Source organism: Mauremys reevesii, linkage group 11, assembly GCF_016161935.1.
Source record: "Mauremys reevesii isolate NIE-2019 linkage group 11, ASM1616193v1, whole genome shotgun sequence".
In the NCBI taxonomy this organism is placed as follows: Eukaryota; Metazoa; Chordata; order Testudines; family Geoemydidae; genus Mauremys; species Mauremys reevesii.
The window spans coordinates 22,917,215-22,937,330 of record NC_052633.1 but is presented as its reverse complement, the minus strand read 5'-3'; the positions used below and the strand labels follow the sequence as shown (position 1 = coordinate 22,937,330).

At 40.9% G+C, this 20,116-nt stretch overlaps 1 protein-coding gene across 1 annotated transcript; it reads right to left on the bottom strand.

The window, feature by feature from the left end:
• Positions 1-1,878: 1,878 nt before the first annotated feature.
• Positions 1,879-20,082, bottom strand: HSPD1 (heat shock protein family D (Hsp60) member 1). The gene is made up of 12 exons (XM_039495596.1): positions 19,913-20,082; positions 18,387-18,562; positions 15,307-15,559; positions 14,429-14,511; positions 13,153-13,248; positions 11,910-12,003; positions 10,719-10,887; positions 10,143-10,242; positions 5,694-5,939; positions 3,440-3,614; positions 2,572-2,750; positions 1,879-2,463 (listed from the first exon to the last, which is right to left on the bottom strand). Exons 1-12 carry the CDS (start codon positions 20,070-20,072, stop codon positions 2,320-2,322), a joined length of 1,875 nt encoding a protein of 624 aa, XP_039351530.1. The 5' UTR covers positions 20,073-20,082; the 3' UTR covers positions 1,879-2,319.
• Positions 20,083-20,116: the final 34 nt, after the last annotated feature.

The following is a 20,116-nucleotide window of genomic DNA, read 5'->3' as shown; positions in this document are numbered from 1 at the left end:
TTTATAAGAGGTGCTTTTCTCTGTGGGCATCTATTTGTTAACTTAGCTTTGTGTGTAATATACTGCTGTACAAAACATGCACATAATATGGAACCAGATGTACATAGAATATTAAGCTTCAAGTGCAATTCAGGGTGTGATGTTTGTAACAAACTGAGTGGCAGCTACTGTAAACTAGCCAATCAAGATTGCCTTTACCTTGCCAAACAGTTTGATTATATAATGAACAGCACATCAGCATTACTGCCTTATCTAAACTGTTAATTTTTTTGCAGTGTTTGTAATAAGTGTATGAAGTTTAAGTTATTAGTAGTTTTTGAACATATGTAACTTATTCTCATGATATCAGCATCAACCTAAACAAGTTCAGGGAAAGTTTAAGACAGTTGCCCTTAACTTCCTACTTTTCCTCTGCATCAGGAATACTAGTTTTATGCTCCAAAAAGCCTGAAAGAAGAATGCCCTAATGGACAGTTTCAATACATTTTAACTGACAAGGCTCCTGTAGACAAAGCAGTGCCATCTTATGTAGTAGCTGTGCTAAAAATATAAACTGACACATTACGGAAGTTAAGAGCAGCAATTACTTGTACTACAATTTATGAGTTTAGATTAAATCAGTGTGGTAGTGTACAAAGTATATGTAATTGACTTTAAAAAGGTCTAAAGGGAGCAATTAAGCTTTTTAAAAGAAATCTAAATTTACACATTCAGTACTACCATCAAGAAATTACTATAACATTAAAACAATGAAAGGAGTAATTTATGCCAAGAATTCTTAAACACATTTGATAAGGCTGGCACTTATTTCCAGTCACTAGGGCTATTCCTTTGTGTGATAATTTTCTATATTCCCCTTCCTCTCCAAAAGCAAGCTGGAGCTAAATTGTCTCTTAAATTAAAGATATAAGCTAAGCGAATGAATAGATCTGCATCCTTTTTCTATTATACTGAATTGCCTAATTCCTGTTTTAATTTTAGATCAAGTCTGAAATTAAGTGACATGTTTAGCTTCAGGTCTAAAGTTTACCCCTTTTCCCTCTCAGAAAAGTTATATTTATTAAGTGAATATAGAGTGGATAGCCCAGAAAACTTGAATCCCTTCAGATTCTTAAACTGAGTTCATTTAAATCAGTTGCAGGCACTACACTGAGTGCACAATTTCCCTCCCCTTAGAATAGCTTCACTGTTTGCTGGGAACAGGGAACCATGAAACTAAAGATTTCTGTCCCTCTGCAAACTTTAAACTGAAGGAAAACTTTCTCCCACTTTCCCTGGAGGACATTATGAGTTGCAACATTCTTCAAGCAGCTGCAGAGGTCTGATTCTTTAACTTCAGGTGTTAAATTATACAATCTCCTCCATGTTCCAGTAGATGTCTGGTGATACAAAACTGTTAATCTTCCATCACAGGGGTACTAATTTACTTTTTATAAGACATGCTAATTCTTCTGTAGACACACAAGATTCCTTTTCTTAAAATAATCTCTGGCAATTTATCCTTTTATACCCTCACAAAACAATTAATGTTACCAACACTGCTGCTAAAAGGATCCAATACATGAACTAGAATTTGTACTCAATAGGAAGAGTGACAAGTCCCTGTCCATAGCTTACTATTTCAACTGCATTAAATTTAAGATTAATTTTTCAGTTGAGCATGGACATGTTTCTCACCAGAATTTTATAACATCTAAACTACCTGTGGTCTATACTCACATTCAATTCAGGGGAAGATTGTTTCTTAAACAAATACTCCATCCTTTCCCAGCACTAAAGGTCAGGTCAGATTTCTAGCAGAGTTTAAATGTGATCCCTGTATCATTAGGTTTGATTTGTTAAAGGTTTGTGGACAGGTGAATAAGGTAATACATTTCATAACTTTGAACAATCTTTTATTATAGAGGTTGTCACATAATTGTATATTTCTTTGTACAATTTTTTTTAAGTCTTGCACACAATGGTTTCATCTGAACTTTTCCTAGTAGTGGCAAGCACCAATAAATTCTGATTAAACAGAATTTCAAGTGCCGTAGTTGATTAAATTTAAAGCAGGACATTGGTATGTGGATCTTGCACCCAGTAGCAGGAATGTACAAATGTCTTTATTGAAAAATACAAAATAAATTATCTGTAGGCATGGACAGTGACTAAACAGTTACATAGGTTAAATTAAATCCAGTAACTAATGGTTACAGTGATTCTTTTAAACACCAGCCCCACTTCAGTCACTATCCACCCCTGGCACTGACTTCTGAAGTTTTTAGCAAACTGTCAGTCTCAACCATCACAGTTCATGATGTCTCAGTATTCCAGGAATTAGAACATACCACCTCCCATTCCTCCACCCATTCCGCCTACGGGCACTTCCTTTTCCTCTTTAGGAATTTCAGTAACTACAGCTTCTGCTGTGGATAAGAGGGAAGCAACACCTGCAGCATCCATCAAGGCAGTTCTTACAACCTAAGAGAATGGGGAAAAAAAATAAAATCAATACTAGTTCTCCCTCCCCCCCCCACATTATTAAAATAAGGTACAGCCTTAAAGTTCTTTGAAAAAAATGTACATTACCTTTGTAGGGTCAATGATTCCTTTCTCTACCATATTTACAAAGTCTCCAAGCATTGCATCATACCCAATGTCAGGTGGACTTTGCATGATTTTTTCAACTATCAATGATCCTTCAACACCTGCATTCTTAGCAATAGTCATTGCTGGAATTTTCAGTGTTCTCCTAATGATTTCTATGCCTGTAAAAAGTATTTTTAGTGTTTAAATACAGTACATTCTCCATGCATTTTACTGCAAGTCAAATACTCCCACTTACTGATGTGCTAATTAGTTACAAGGAGAGCAAACAAAATTTTCTGCCTCCTGCAGGAAAGTGTTAAATGACCTACTGCTGGGAAGCATTACAAGTGAAGCCATTACTAGTACAAGGCTCAAGCACCAGTTTAAGTTACCATTATCACTCTTGAAAATAAGCTATGAACTTAACCAAAAACAAACACTCCCACTGAAAACAATGATCTGCTCTGAGTTAAAGAATCTTTAGAAGCCAGTGTCAAATTAGATTCCCCACATTAAGTGAAATGTTCTGTTTTTAATTATAACTGCAGTACAAGAGACACCCATTTTGTTTAACTGTTTAGAAAAGTAATAGGTTAGTTATCTCTTGCATTAAATACCACTGTCTTAGAATAGCAGTTTTCCTGCTTTTTCTAAATTAGACCACACAGAAAGCTTCTTCCCATTTTTAACGTAAAACAGATTATCAGGAGTGTCAAAGGTTGCTTGTTAACTAGACCAAATAACCATAAAGGACTCATTGAAATGAACTGTATTCTAACTGACAGCATGCAGCTGTTTTTAAAGGTAAGTAGTATCACAAGGAAAATGTTAATCTACAAATTAAAAACCATTCAAGTAGTTTGCTTACCAATTTTTTGATCTTCATTGACTGGTGTTAAAACATCTAGTGCTGGGATGCATCGAAGCAATGCACAACCACCTCCTAGAACTATACCTTCTTCTACAGCAGCACGAGTAGCATTCAGTGCATCAGTAACTCTGTCTTTCTTTTCATTCACCTCAATGTCACTTGTGCCACCAACCTAGAGTAAACAAACCACTTCTTGTCAGTTGTGTAAAGTCCCCATACATTCTCAGAGGCAAGAGAGCACTGCAGACTTCAGAAGCACTGCAGGCCAGTTAAACAGTAACAAATTGACTTTTCCATTTGAGTGCCAAAAAGCAACATTTTTTGACCAATGTCTGCATGTACTTCAGTTGTAGAGAGCCTTTTGCAATTAAGATACTTTACATTTCTAAAGGTGTAAACGTATCACTTCATCCATCCCTGAAAAGCAAAACTATGTATTCCTGCTGTAAAAATGGATCAGAGTTGAAGTGACAGGAAATGAGACCTGTAGAAGATCTGTGCAAGCTCAAAAGTTTGTCTTTCTCCCAACAGAAGTTGGTGCAATAAATATCTTAACCATTATCTACAGGTTTAATTTCCTGAGACAAGGTGGGTAACAGCCCTACTGTACACAGCATCTTTTGGATTTTTAATGGCCATAAAGAATTAGGACCTCCATTTTAGACTAAGAGCACCTGCAGCTGGCTAGGTGCCCTAGCTACTAGACAATTTCAACTTAGCACCACTTCATATAGCAGTTTGGCCTTTCCACAGCCTCCAAACTTAAGTAGAGAGCCAAACTGCCTTTCCTGAACTAAGGCCCGATGTGACCAAGTAGGCCCCACTCTTGCACCTAGGGAAGCATTAAGGAATTACATAAATGTTGCTAAATTGCAGATTGTCAGAGTGTCCTGGCCCCTTAGAGGAAAGATGAGTCAGCCCCACCTGTGCCATAATTCATTAGCTGCTTCCCAGCCTGAAGGGGTGGGATTAAAGAGGTGATAGGTTAATGCACACGTGGGGCTTATAAGAAGGCTGAGAGAGCTCACTCACCCACTGGAGCTACAGGGAGAGAGAGGCTCCTGCGGAAAGCCTTGAGCCCAGGTACTCCAGGGGAGCCAGCCTGCTCTATAGTTGATCAGGAAAGGATGGAAGGAACAGAGTCCAGTAAGGAGCCAGAATGGTACTCCAGGGGAACCAGACTGAGGCAGAGTATTCTATCCCTTAGTCAGAAAAAGGACTCAAAAGTAACCCAGAAAGGGGATGGGAACAGGGTGATATGAAGACAACCCCCACAAGGTAGAAAACCCTTTTTGTTTTTGGGACTTTGTAGTTGGGCTTTTGCTACCTCAGACTGGATGAAAATTTGTAACTTAGCTGGAGGGATAAGCCACATCCCCAGCACAGACCAGTCAGTGTGTGGAGAGCCAGGAGTACTGGCAGTGCCCTGCTCTGCCAGAAGGGGTCGCTATAGGGCACAGTTGCTCCATGACAAGCCTTACGAAAAATACCTACAATATAACCATATACCCTTCACTATACTTGTTTCTACTAGACAGAGGTTTTTCTCCTGAGGAAGGACAAAAGGCATGTAAACTAATGTAATTTCTAACAGGAATGTCACTCTATTTTAACCATCCTGACAAGAAAGAAGTGTAGCAGAGGTCCAATTTACCAGGTTTGATTAACATGGTGGGTTTTTTCCTGGCACTTTAGAAGTGGAAATTAAAGATAACACCTCTGCTAAGCATTTCAAGAGTCAAAGTGATTTAGTGAAAAGTAAAATTTTCTTGGTTGTCCATTTGGTATAGCATAATTCTAGTCCAGGGATTCTCAAACAAATTTGATCAGTGCCCCCCTCTGTCTGTCTGTAGTAGTTTATGCCCCTACCCCAATAAATATCCTGCCACTCAGCTCTGAAGGCAGCACTGCACCAGCAGTACAGAAGATGGAAATGTGAACAGTGATATTAAGTAATATCACTTTTCCCAGCAGACTTAGCACCCTATTGTCACCCTTACTTCTGCACTGCTGCTACCATCCCAAGGCTGGACAGCCGGAGTTGAATGGCGAGGCTCCAGCTGTCCCCTTTATGCGCCCACCTCCCAGGTGTGCATGGCCCCTTCTGCAGAAGCTCCAACCACCTAGAACTGACAGCCAGAGCTCCCTTAACACCCCACCACCTCCAAATCACACCTCCCTTGGGAGGCCTGCCCCACAGTTGGAGAACCGCTGTTTTAGTCTAAAAAAGAAGAAGTTTAAAGTTCCTCACCTTTAGTACTGCTACTCCATCAGAGAGTTTGGCCAGTCGTTCATTTAGTTTCTCCTTCTCGTATTCACTTGTAGTAACTTCTAATTGTTCAATGATTTCTTGGATACGTCTCTCAATTTGAGCCTTTTCACCCTTCCCTTTCAGAAGCATGCTATCGTCTTTTGTCACGATGACCTCTCCAACTTTACCAAAGTCATGAGGCTGAATGTCTTCTAGATTGAGACCCAAACCCTCTTCTCCAAATACCTGAAATAGATCATATGAAAGCTTGGACTCTAAGGCCTTATCTACATGTAGACATTTCCCTGCACAGCTACACTAGACTAAACTATTCTGCTTTAACTCCCTGATATGGACACTATTCTGGCAAAATGTGATTTATTCTGGAATAGTTACTTTGCTTCTGGAGCAGAGTAATTCTGTAATACGTGATTGTATTCATAAGAACGTAAGTGATCTTTCTTCTGCCATCCATCTCCACCCTCTGACAAACAGAGGCTAGGGACACCATTTCTTACCCATCCTGGCTAATGGCCATTAATGGACTTACCCTCCATGAATTTATCTAGTTCTCTTTTAAATCCTGTTATAGTCCTAGACTTCACAACCTCCTCAGGCAAGGAGTTCCACAGGTTGACTGCACGCTGTGTGAAGAACTCCCTTTTATGTGTTTTAAACCTGCTGCCCATCAATTTCATTTGGTGGCCCCTAGTTCTTATATTATGGGAAAAAGTAAATAACTTTTCCTTACTCACTTTCTCTACACCACTCATGATTTTATGTACTTCTATCATATCCCACCTCTTTTCCAAGCTGAAAAGTCCTAGCCTCTTTAATCTCTCCTCATATGAGACCGGTTCCAAACCCCTAATCATTTTAGTTGCCTTTCTCTGAACCTTTTCAAATGCCAGTATATCTTTGAGATGAGGAGACCACATCTGTACATAGTAGTCAAGATGTGGGCATACAATGGATTTATATAAGGGCAATAAGATATTCTGTCTTATTCTCTATCCCTTTTTTAATGATTCCTAACGTCCCGTTTGCTTTTTTGACTGCCGCTGCACACTGCGTGGACGTCATTGTGGATAGTTCTCTGAAGACTCCAAGATCTCTTTCCTGATTCGTCATAGCTAAATTAGCCCCCATCACATTGTATGTATAATTGGGGTTATTTTTCCCCCAATGTGCATTACTTTACATTTAGCCACATGAAATTTCATTTGCCATTTTGTTGCCCAATCACTTAGTTTTGTGAGATCTTTTTTGAAGTTCTTCACAGGCTGCTTTGGTCTTAACTATCTTGAGCAGTTTAGTATCGTCTGCAAACTTTGCCACCCCACTGTTTACCCCTTTCTCCAGATCATTTATGAATAAGTTGAATAGGATTGGTCCGAGGACTGACCCTTGGGGAACACCACTAGTTACCCCTCTCCATTCTGAAAATTTACCATTTATTCCTACCCTTTGTTCCCTGTCTTTTAACCAGTTCTCAAACCATGAAAGGATCTTCCCTCTTATCCCATGACAGCTTTAATTTACGTAAGAGCCTTTGGTGAAGTACCTTGTCAAAGGCTTTCTGGAAATCTAAGTACACTACGTCCACTGGATCCCCCTTGTCCACGTTTGTTGACCCCTTCAAAGAACTCCATTAGTAAGACACAATTTCCCTTTACAGAAACCACGTTGACTTTTGCCCAACAATTTATGTTCTGCTATGTGTGTCTCACAATTTTATTCTTTACAATTGTTTCAACTATTTTGCCCAGTACTGATGTTAGACTTACTTGTCTGTAATTGCCGGGATCACCTCTAGAGCCCTTTTAAATATTGGCGTTACATCAGCTATCTTCCAGTCACTGGATACAGAAGCCAATTTAAAGGACAGGTTACAAACCATAGTTAACAGTTCTGCAATTTCACATTTGAGTTCTTTCAGAACTCTTGGGTGAATGCCATCTATCTGGTCCCAGTGACTTGTTACTGTTAAGTTTATCAATTAATTCCAAAATCTCCTCTAGTGATACTTCAACCTGTGACAATTCCTCAGGATTTGTCACCTGCAAAGGACAGCTCAGGTTTGGGAATCTCCCTAACATCCTCAGCCGTGAAGACTGAAGCAAAAGAATTAATTTAGTTTCTCTGCAATGACTATCGTCTTTAAGTGCTCCTTTTGTATCTCGATCGTCCAGGGGCCCCACTGGTGGTTTATCAGGCTTCCTGCTTCGGATGTACTTAAACATCTTGTTATTACATTACCTTTGGAGTTTTTGGCTAGCTGTTCTTCAAACTCCTTTTTGACTTTTCTTATTAAATTTTTACACTTAATTTGGCAGTGTTTATGCTCCTTTCTATTTACCTCACTAAGATTAGACTTCCACTTTTTAAAAGATGCATTTTTATCTCTCACTGCTTCTTTTACATGGTTAAGCCACAGTGGCTCTTTTTTAGTTTTTAATTGTGTTTTTTAATTTGGGGGTATACATTTAGGTTAGGCCTCTATTGTGGTGTCTTTGAAAAGTGTCCATGCAGCTTGCAGGGGTTTCACTCTAGTCACTGTCCCTTTTCATTTAACTAACCTCCTCCTCATTTTTGCAGAGTTCCCCTTTCTGAAATTAAATACCACAGTGTTGGTCTGTTGAGGTGTTCTTCTCACCACAGGAATGTTCAATGTTATTATATTATGGTCACTATTTCCAAGTGGTCCTGTTATAGTTACCTCTTGGACCAGATCCTGTGCTCCACTCAGGACTAAAATCGAGAACTGGGTCTCCCTTTGAGTTCCTGTACCAGCTGCTCCAAGAAGCAGTCATTGAAAGTATCGAGAAATTTTGTGTCTCTGCATTTCATCCTGAGGTGACATGTTCCCAGTCAATATGGGGATAATTGAAATCCCCCACTATTACTGAGTTATTTATTTTGATAGCATCTCATTGTCACTATCACTGTCCTGGTCAGGTGGTTGATAATAGGTCCCTACCATTATATTCTTATTAGAGCATGGAATTACTATCCACAGACATTCTATGGAACATGTGGATTCACTTATTCATTTGATTCTACATTTTCTTTCGCATATAGTGCCATTCCCCTCCCCCCCGACCTGTTTTGTCCTTCTGATGTATTTTGTACCCTGGAACAATTGTCCCATTGGTTGTCACTTCCAAAATAGACCTGCCACATGGGAGAGTTATAATGGAATAGTTATTCTGCTACAGCTATGCCAGAAAGTCTCCCTGGATAAAGAGTCCCTAACTTTGTTATCCATGCTTGTATGTAGTGATGAATTTGGCCATTAATAAAAAAATAAATAAATCTAATTTACACACCTTCAGCAGTGACTACCTAAAAGGAATACCTTTGCACATTTATCTCCAGCATGTCAGGTGTGACAGTTGTGTTACAGAGACATTGTCAGGCCATTTCAAGGAGTTTCCCTATGTTACTGATGCCTGCAATTATAACTGAATTTAGGGGATTTTACATTTGGTTTATCCTATTTCCTTTTGCATTGCAGCGAAGTCTATAATTTTCATGAATTAGTTTGGGTCTTGTATAATGCTGCTGTGTTTTTAGACTTGTATACAAAAAAAATAAAGATGGCTTTTTAATACGATAGTTGCCCCTACCATAATTAAAAAAAACAAAACAAATAAAATTAAACTGCCCAACAGAACCTTCCATGCTTCTTCAGACCAAACTCTAGAAGACTTACATCTGCACTGAAAATTGAGAAGTCATGACATGTTCATGAACATTAGCTTTGGTAATGCTTTCGTTCAGTTTTATAAGTAAAAACTTCCAGAACAACTCTGACATGTTTCCTGGGCACCACCTAGCTACTAACCTGAAGATTACTGGGGAGGGTCTATATGTAATGTTAAAAGGCAGTCACTGAAAAAAGCTATTTAATGATCACAAGCAGATAAAGTTGCATTGCACTATAGCTCTCAAAACGTACTCATACATAAACATTATTGTAAATGAAAAAGTGCATAAATTAGATATTTCGAGGTGCCAATCTGACTACCCTGCATATTAAAGCCGTACACAGTAGTTCCAGACAGGCAAAAAAACAACCACAGTGCAAGTTCTCCCACAGCTCCCCATCACGTCAAGAGTCTCTTAAGGAAAGATGACCTAGGGACAAGAACAGTTCCATGCCCATCCAATATGCTGAAGAGACTATTAAAAAGAACCGCAGATGTGAAGTGGACACCTAATAACCAGCCAGAACAACTGGCCACTTACCATGCCATTGCATTGCATGGTACAGTTCACCCTGGACCAAATGTGAATCAGTGACCTGGAAAGTGTTGTACCCGTTACCAATCCCTCAAATACTTATTCTCTGGAGCATTTTGGAGGAAGTTAAAATCAAATGGGTGCCTGGCCACAAAGTTAATAAATTTGTATATATTTACATACACATGCCTACAATTTACTTACAGCACCACCAGTAGCAATTGCCATGTCCTTAAGCTGGTTCTTTCTATTGTCACCAAAACCCGGTGCTTTTACAGCAACAACCTGAAGACCAACTTTTAATCTGAAAAGAAAAAAGTTCAGTCAGAACACTAATTCTTACAAAGTGTTAAACTGTTCACTTCCCTATGTTACAGTAGCTGAGAGAACAAAAGAATATTTTAAATGAAGGTATTTTAGTATAAGTGAGACAAGCAAAGCAAAAGTGCCATCTTAATGGATCTTACGAGCCCATCAATTGGCTTTTTCTACTCAACTGATTAGCAATTAAACCATCAACACTAGGATTCAGAGTTATCATCCAAATTAGATGAATGGGGCTATTCACAGTGGTTACTGTTTCTCTGTATTGCTGAGAGGAGACCTAAATAAGAAGCAATGCAAAGTTGTCAAGGTCAGACATACACTTGGGCCTACTGCCCTACAGAGTAAACTGCAGGAACATCTGCTGTTTTTAAAGACTAAGTGAACACCACAGTTTTCTGACTCTAAAGTAGACTGACCAGATTCTATATGGAGGTACATCTATTCAAGCCTTACCTGTTCAAGACTAGAGTACTGAGAGCTTCACCATCAACATCTTCAGCAATAATGACCAAAGGCTTACGGTGAGCATTGGCAATTTCAAGAGCTGGAACTATGGACTGAACACTGGAAATTTTCTTCTCACTGATTAAGACATAAGCATCCTGGAATTCACATTTTTGTCCTGCAGAGGCAATAAGTATTGTATGAACTATCTAAATGTTCTATTTTAGCAAGTATATATAAGGTACCCTTTACAACCCCCAAATCTGATCAAATCTGGCTACTACACTCTCCATTTACATTAGATAACTTCATTCTAACACAAATTAAATAAGTAAAAAACTAGTTTCAAGTAACATTTCTACTCCTGAAGCCTGATGCCAATTCGTGATTTTTGTAGCATTTCTATTTCCTCTCTCTCATGAAAACTCCTACATAGTCAGCAGTAGTTGAAAAATACTGCACATGATCAAGCCACTTAAGAATTTTAGCACTTTGACTTAAAGCTGTGCCACAAATGGGTCACACCCTCAATTTGTATTTGATGACTTAACCCTGAAAAATATATACAAATAATACTTTTGGGTTATAACAAACTTTTGCATGCATCCGGGTATATTCTGGGATAAAGGAACACACACCAACATCACCCTGCCCCTTTACTTCAATTTGTTAAGTGAAGGTGATTTTACCTTTCCCCAGCCCTTACTTAGGAAAGAATGATCCAGTTTTACAAGGGAATGCAAGAATTATCCACACAAATATACTCTTATATATGTTTCTCAAAGATCAAAATGATACTTCTATTCCATGTAAACTTAAGTCTTAAATTTCATTAGCATGTGACTGCACTCTGAAGAGACCAAAGTGGCATTTTCTTGTAAGCAAGATTTTTTTCCTGCTTTAACTGCCAGTTTTGAAAAGTCAATTTAGGATCAGAAAGTTAAGCTGTGTTTTCTGGGTCACACACCCATTATAGAGCCAATACAGCCAGCAAAAGATAAACATTTGTTTTGGTCAAAAAAGCAAGCAGCTAACTGAATATAAACAGGGAAACATCTTTGGGTTCAGAAAAGTTATGGATAAAATGTTGATACTTCACCCAAAATTCACTTTACTTGTATTGTAAGCTCTCTAGGAAGACATTTTTGTTCATACAGGTTATAGCACAAGGCACTTTGATGGCAACTTTTGCAAACTTACCTTTAGCTGTATTAATGAAGTATGGTGAGATGTAGCCTCGGTCAAACTTCATACCTTCAATGATTTCCAACTCATCATTCAGGGTTTTTCCATCCTGTTTAAATGTGATAAAAATTTACATTTAATCTATAGTTTAGGTAGTAAATAGAGTGCTTCCATGCACATTTTTAACATGTCAATCACCATGGAATTCAAGTCTCTCTGCGCTACCTTCACTGTGCTTGTATTCTTTAGGTTCTCTCCCCTTTATGGGGGAAAAGAACAATGAGGGAGAGAAAGAGGGGTCAATCTAAAAGAGATACTGTTTCTAAGGGGGGTATCGGTGCACACAACTTGTGTTCTGTAAAACACAACCTTACCTCCTGTGGTGGAAACAGTGTCTCACAAGAATTAGATCAGAAAAACCAAGAAAGTTCACCTCTACTTTTATAGCTAAATTCATCCTATATTAGTCTTTTAACCGAAAATATCTTGACCACTTAGCAGTATTTCTTGTTCTAGATTACGTAAACAATGAAAGGAAAAAGGGGGGTGGGGGAGGGCTTGCGAACCAGTGACTGTTGGTTAGTATAAGTCAATCTTACCTCAATTTATTGCAGTTAAGAAACTACCAAATTCTCCCCATTATCTTTAAGAGATTTTAAAAGTACTATGCATCATAGAAATACTGGTATGTCTCATATCCAGGCTACTGAGAACCATTCAGCATGTCACATTAGTTTAGACATATGTATCTGCTCTGCAGTCCAACTCATCACTGATTCAGTTCCATTCACTGAATTCCATGTCCCTGTATTTACTGTGCTGATGTTATAACCACTGCATAATTTTGGTCTATATGTCATCTTGACTATAAAGAGCAAGCAGCAGTCCCCCGCCAAAAAAATTATGTTCTCTAGTTTCTTTGCACTATTCCCTACCGGTTATGAGGCAAAACTACAATAGTGTTAACAAGCTGTTGGGCTCACTATGTACTCCTAATCCAACTCCAATTTACTGGAGTTCTGTAGTGATGGCAGAGTACATGAGGCGATGCCATACAAAGCAAGAACCAATAACATATAGCAGCAACATATAGCAGGTTTGGATTTCAGATTAAAGTGGAAGGAGTTTAGTTACAAGTGCAGTGAGTTCACTTTTTACTCTGGTTATCTGTTCTTTCAGCAGAGGTTCCTCTAACTTGGCAAGTTTATCTTCAAGAAAACTGCAGGTAACCTTCAACAGGCATAAGAGTTACTCTTACCTTAACTGTGATAACACCCTTCCGTCCAACTTTTTTCATTGCATCAGAAATTATGTTGCCGATTTCCTGGTCCCCATTTGCTGAGATTGTAGCAACCTTCAATGAGATGTTAGTTATTTTTCCCTTTAGCACTTGATTAATCAACTGTTTACAGAAATCAAGTTTAAAGACTTTTTAAGGGAGCAGTAAGACTAAAGAGTTACAGGTCAGAGAACAAGAGAATGCAATTCATGACATGATAATTTCAGCATTAACATTGCCACGTGATTAGATATGTAATATTAGATAGCCTTTTCAGGGAAAGTCTCTTCCATTTTTCATTACCCAAAAATAAAGTTGGTATGGGACCTAAAGTCTTAATCTCATGTTAAACTTCTGAGAAGTCTAGAAATCTAACCATTAATCTAACATTAATGTTTCTCCCATAGATAGCCAGTGAACAATTACAAAATGAGTTTAATATATAGCTGTTTCTTTCCTCAGTATATGTAGTATTCACTTGTGAATCAAGATAGCAATAGTCACTTGGCATTTTGTCACATGAAGACAGAACCTGCTTGGGAGGCTGATGAGTCAGCTGAAGATCAATCCTGGTTTAAACAAAATGCTGGTTATCGGAGAGTGGACTGGGCCCTTTAAAGGCCAATGGCCAGCCCTCCTGTGCCTCATTAACAGCCTCTGAATGGGTCCTGAGAGCAGGCAGCTGGTCTCTATAGAGCAGTGGTCCATAAACTTTTCAGGGTCATACCGCCTCCTAATCCTGTAACCCCACCCCCCCCACCCCGAGCCATGACTCCAGGGTAAGGGTGGGGAAATGCAGACCAGGGTAAGGAGGCCACAGCTGGGGGTGGGTCTGGGACCAGGAGCGGAGCCCCAGCCTGGAGCTGAAGGATAGCTGGGAGCTGGGAACGGGGGTAGGTGGTGCTCCCTTCTGGGGGGTGCCTGGGCCCCACCATGCCCCTCTTCCCCAGGAACTCTGCTACAGAATCAGAGGAAAACAGAGAGCAGCTAGAGAAAGCTGAGGCAGAGCACTAGAGGCTCATGCAGGCTACAGAGACCTAAAGATAAAGTGTTGCATTTTCAATGTAAGCTGCAACAAGAGGCTGATCAACACAATAGCAAGTTGATGCCATATACCCAAAATGTAATTTAGCTGGTTCCTTTACAATCATTATTTTTTATTTTACTTTTTATGGCACATCTTCACTTGTTGGATTAAATTTTTATTTATGACCGTTACAGCAAACTAGTAAACCAAGAAGGAATGAAGCCTCACCTGGGCAATTTCTTCTGGAGTTGTAACAGGTTTGGACTGTTTCTTTAGTTCAGCAATGACAGCATCTACTGCTAGCATCACACCTTGATAGAAGAATATGATAGTTATGGTTACTCATAGGAATTCTATTTACATGGTGCAGAACAGTCAAGTTCCATGACAAGCTTCAAAATTCCTCAAAATTGTAATGGAAGTTATGCAAGAACAGCAACACATCCTTTCCCCCTCCATTTGTGTACAAAGTAGAGCACTTATTTTTTTGCTGAGTCTAGGCCATGCACTTTCAAGGACAAAGGACAGCCTGTCCCAATCTTACAAACATAAGACACACTGACAGATCTACAAATGTTTTTTTTAAAACACTCATCAGTGTTAAATTGCAAGTACATACAGAATATTCAGTGTGAGGAGGAAGAAAAGCAGAGATAGCTATGTCAATACTTGGTAAAGAAGTTAAATAGAATTTAAAATAAATACCCTGGGCACATAATACTAAGCACTGTATAAACATTTCCTGTTTTATAACTTCCATAAGATAAGCCTATCAGAAGACCGACTTTACTGACATCTGTTGTGATGAATGTCAAGTAAATATGATCCAATGATTGAAAAAAAGAGCTCTATACCACAGGTTATATAAAATTTGTGTATCTAACAAAGTAAGGCCTGACCATATTAGTTCACCCACTTGCCAGCAAAGTTATATTCCTTCCTATGTTTTGCCCCTTCACAAAAGGGTCATGTGGCTTTTCCAAGCGGAAGCAGGTTATCTCAAACACGAGTCAAATTTGCCATGGGTGAAGCAGAGAGAAGAAACTGAAGAGACAAATGTTAGAGAACACCTTAAGTGCACCAGTATTAAATTGCTAAATTCTTACCTCTCCTGATTTCCACAGGATTAGCTCCTTTGCTGATTTTCTCAAAGCCCTCCCTGGCAATGGAACGTGCCAGTACTGTCGCAGTAGTAGTTCCATCTCCTGCCTCTTCATTTGTGTTGTTGGCAACATCTTGAACTAATCTGGCTCCAATGTTTTTGTATTTGTCTTTCAAGTCAATTGCCTTGGCTACCGTCACACCATCTTTTGTTACCTTGGGACTTCCCCAGCTTTGTTCAATAATCACTGTTCTACCCTAAAATCATCCAACATACATAAGAGGTAATATAATTAAAATGATACCAAGCAGCACAGACAAAAGGTATTACTACAGAATTACCACTTGGCTCATCTACACAACATAAAGAGTCTACACGGCAATAACACACCTCAAAATGGTCCATGTTAGGTGACTTGGGCTTGTGGAGCCCTAGCACTGGGACCCCATGGGGGGGTGGGGGTGGATCCCAGAACCTAGGCTCCAACCCGAGCCCAGACATCTACACTGCAATTTCATCGCCCTGAAGCCCAAACAAGCCAGCTGACATGGGCCAGCTGCAAGTGTTTTATTGCAGTGTAGACATACCCTCAGAGAGCCACTTTCCACCAAGACACATAGATTTGTTAATACTGCCAACTCAAAATATACACTTATTTTTATGAAGAGGAAAGTTTGTGCTCCTACTTTCCAATGTCAAAGAGAGATTTATAATGGTTCTTGGGGCCAGAAATCAGCGAAAGCATATGGTACCATTTTAAAAGGACAGCATCCAACTTCCACAAATAAGGTATGTTATGAATAAAATGAAACGCAATGCAGTTCAATCCTTCTCATCCCTGTAAAGTCAACAGGAGCAATAAGGTAGCAAACACATAAACATCATCAAGACTGAACACATTATGGGCAAGTCTAACTATGTCAACAGGAGGGCTTCTTCCATTGACACAGCTACCGCCTCTTGCAAAGGTGGATTAGTAGCATCTTCCCTGAAGGGCTACAGCAGCACAGCTGCACTGGGTGTTGCGGCAGCATTTTAGGTATAGAGCTGACCTTAGCCTCACCACTTTTTCTCAACCCTCACCTTGAGAAACTAGCTGTTCACCTACATCCACTACACCTTTGCCCTTCAGAAAAGCTAAGAAGGTGCCAACTCCAACTGTTACAGGGTGACTAGCCCCTTAAGAGCAGGCAGAGGCCAGTGCCTGATTGATTAGTTGCCTCCCAAATGGGGTTAAGAGAAGCCACCAAAGACATATAAAGGAGAAAGTCAAAAAAGTGGCAGGTGACAGCTGCATGAGGAGGAAAGGACAGATACAGGGAGAAACAAAAGCAGCAAAGGAAAGCAGATACAGAGAGCCACTGGTGAGGACTGGCCAGCCCCGGTGAACCCCTGCTGAGTTACAAGAAAGCTTGTACAGAGGCCCCTAGGAACAAAGGGAAAAACCAGCGTGGTTAGGGGAAGCCAAGCATGAAACAATAGAATTGATGTAGGTCAGGAGAATGGCTCGCAAGAGTATGGGATGGACCCAGTTAGGGAGGCCTGGGTGAGTGGAACACTGCTAGGGAGTTCTCATTGAGGAGACTTGACTTGGGGCTACCAGAGAAGTGACGGTTAGAAGCAAATCTGGGAGCTCTCAAGTGGATGGCCTGGAGATCAGAGCTCTGGAACATGAGAGATGACATCCCAGAAACGGGTATGGAAAAAAGCTGAGAATCTCCTGTACTTTGGGATTTTGGAAAGAATTATTTTATCATGAGGGTTCTGCAGATTATTTAACATGTACAAGAATAAACTAGGACTACAAACAGGCCTTGAATAGAACATTGAAAGAGTGTTTCTTTAATGGCTGGACCAAGAGGAAACAGGCACACACATCATGGTGCAGTTTGTGGCTTGGGGATCACCTTGTCATAGTGATGAAGAAATAAATGGACAGACCAACTCATTTCTCATTAACAGTGAAAAATAACTGCTTTCAGCCACCCAGTCTCACACACTGCCGGTTGTGTTTATTTAGATAAATTATATCATGATTTTTAAAAATAAAATAGAATCTCCTCCCCACTTGAAAGTTTTTCCCTTAAGCTGATAGATATCTAATTTGTGATTTTGGTTTAAAAAGAAAACTTTAGGAGTGCTGAGTAATGGGACACTTACCTTTGGAGACAAACTTGATTACATGCCAATATTCTATAGTAGTATATATAGCCTCAATCCTGCAAACACCTAATGTGTATAATATATTCATGGGAGTAGTCCAACTATATTCAATGGGATTACTCACTGGGATAAACATTTGCAAAATTGGGCCCTAAAGGTGCATTCACCCATCATCCACCCTTATTATTACACCCTTGGGACTTGCTTGCTCTTATTTACCAGGCCAAATCAAGATGAAACCAATACTGGCAGACAATGTATGAAATTTATACTCCCTAGAAGTGGTTCTCAACCTATTTACCATTGTGGGCTGCATCCACACTAATATATATATATATATATATATATACACATACACACACACACACATATACATACACACACACACTACCTGGATGGCCCTGAGGGTGTCACATGCATCACAGATGTGTGCTGATTGGCCCGCAAGTGGTCCACAGGTTGAGAACCACATCATATGATCAAGCAGGACATAACAGCTAGTAGTCTGAAAGCCTAAACTTGTTGCAGGCAGTTAAGCTGCCTCTATTCTTTTTCTCCACTGTATGTTCACAGACCCCATTAACACTAACCACCATAAATATATCCTCCACAAGTAATTTTCTATCCACTGAATGTGACTTCAATTGTTCAGCCAACATTTAAGTGGCTGTGTGGCACTGGAAAGACAGATTTAGCAGCAAAGAAAAGATTAAGTTCTCTCTAACAAGAGTGTGGCCACTATACATTTACCATTTGTTATGTACACAGTGATTGAATGATTGATAAATTATGCACTGTACCTACTGTAATTTTGAAGTGGTCTATTTTATTAATTTTTCTATTTTATGAACTCCTCAACCCCCAATTAGTTTACAGTACTGCACAAGTATTCACCCCACACAAAAGTAGATTTTAATATACCTTTGGTCCCATGGTGACAGCTACAGCATCTGCTAGAAGATCTACTCCCTGTAGCATAAGAGCTCTAGCCTCTGCTCCAAATTTAACATCTTTTGCATAGGTCCGTAGTAGGTGTGGGGCCAGTGCTCTGGACACTGGCCTCACCTGACGTAGCACTGTTGATAAACGGAGCATTTCTGAAGGGGAAAAAAAAGAGTAAGATACTACATTAGTTTTATTGTGTCACAGTCCTTTGAACAACCATATTTCTGTCTTCCAGCAAGTTAGAGTAAACAACAAGTTGCTAGTAGTTTGAGTTTAAAAAAAAAGTGGTGACTCAAATATTTTAGTGTCTTAATTTTTGTAATAGTTGGATACTAGAGCAAAAGTCCAAGATTCTGGAGCCCTAGATTCTATTCCCAGCGACTCACTATGTGATCCTGGGCAAGTCACAACTTCTGAACCTCAATTTCTTCTTCTCTAAAATGGGAATAAAGTTTATCACGCTCACAAGAGCACTGTGAAGTTCACTTTTTGTATGTGAAGAAATTATAGCCACAGCAATGACGAGTGTTACGAGAATACTAGTATTATGTCTGATAAAGCAGGAAAGGTGGGTATATTTCACTGAGACTATTACTACTACAGGCTAGCAGAAAGTCAGAGCTCAGCAGCTTTATCAGCATAAGCATCCTAAAATTAAAGCTGCTATCTCAAAAACCGACTGAGACAGTGAAAAATGAACAGTTCAAGGCTGAGAGCATCTGGTGATAAACTAACAAAAGAATTGCAACAGTAGCGACAGCCTGGCAGAGAAAGTCTGCAGAACCCAGGCCTATCCCCCCGCCACATGGTTCTCTCCATCAGGACAGAACAAGGTCAAGAGACACTCGCCCCCTGCTGCTGGATGAGCCAACCTGCACAGGCAGCGGAGCCACCCTCATGGTGGCCCCTTCTCCCAGAGATTATGGCAGAGGCTGCAATGTAACGGCAGCCCAGCAACGAAGGGCACGAAGCCATCCTGCTCACGGGGCAGTGCCCTCGCTCCCGCAGGGGCAGCCCAGGGCTGGTAGTGCTCCCAGGGCAGAAGAGCGGGGAGCCGCGCACACAGACCCCGTACGTCTCCCGCACACAGTCCCACACCCGCTCCGAGGCTGAAGGCGAAGGGATCCACCCACCCCCCCACCCACACACAGAGTCAAGGGCGGGAGGCGGGAAAAATCCCCGTGTCTCTCTCACACACACAAAGAAAAGAGCAGGAGGGGGAATCGCACACGAAGAGGCGTCTCCTGTCTCCCCCTCCACGGTAGGGCCCCCCCCGTCACTCACACTCACACACACACTCCCCCCCCCAGTCCCTGTGACACCGGGCACGTGCGGGCAGGGAAGGGGCGTGCGCGCCCCACGGCGGCGGGCAGGGCTCGGGGAAGCCGCGAGGGGCCGATGGCGGCACCGCGCCGGGGGAGGCTGCCCGGTGCCTGGACGCACATGGCTGGCGGGAGTAGAGGCCGCCGAGCCCGAGCCCGGGCCCGCGCCGGGCCGCTCACCTGTACAGGGCGGGCAAGGCAGCAGGCGGCTCCGCGGTCCGGGCTGGGAGCTGGACGAGCAGAGCAGAGCAGCGCAGCGCGGTGTGACGGAGTGACGGGAGCCTGGAGGGAACACCGCACTCACGGGCTCTGCCCCTCCCCCGCGCAGGCTGAGACCCATGTGGGGGTCCTGTGGAGCCGGGCCCCGCAACTAGCATAACAGCA

Excerpts from the sequence above, each read along its gene's own strand:
- HSPD1 (XM_039495596.1), bottom strand. The coding sequence starts at position 20,072 with ATGGGTCTCAGCCTGCGCGGGGGAGGGGCAGAGCCCGTGAGTGCGGTG. Across the intron at positions 14,512-15,306 it reads TCCTGTGGAAATCAGGAGAG|GTGTGATGCTAGCAGTAGAT; the intron begins GTAAGAATTTAG and ends TCTTCTATCAAG. Across the intron at positions 13,249-14,428 it reads CTCCAGAAGAAATTGCCCAG|GTTGCTACAATCTCAGCAAA; the intron begins GTGAGGCTTCAT and ends ATCTCATTGAAG.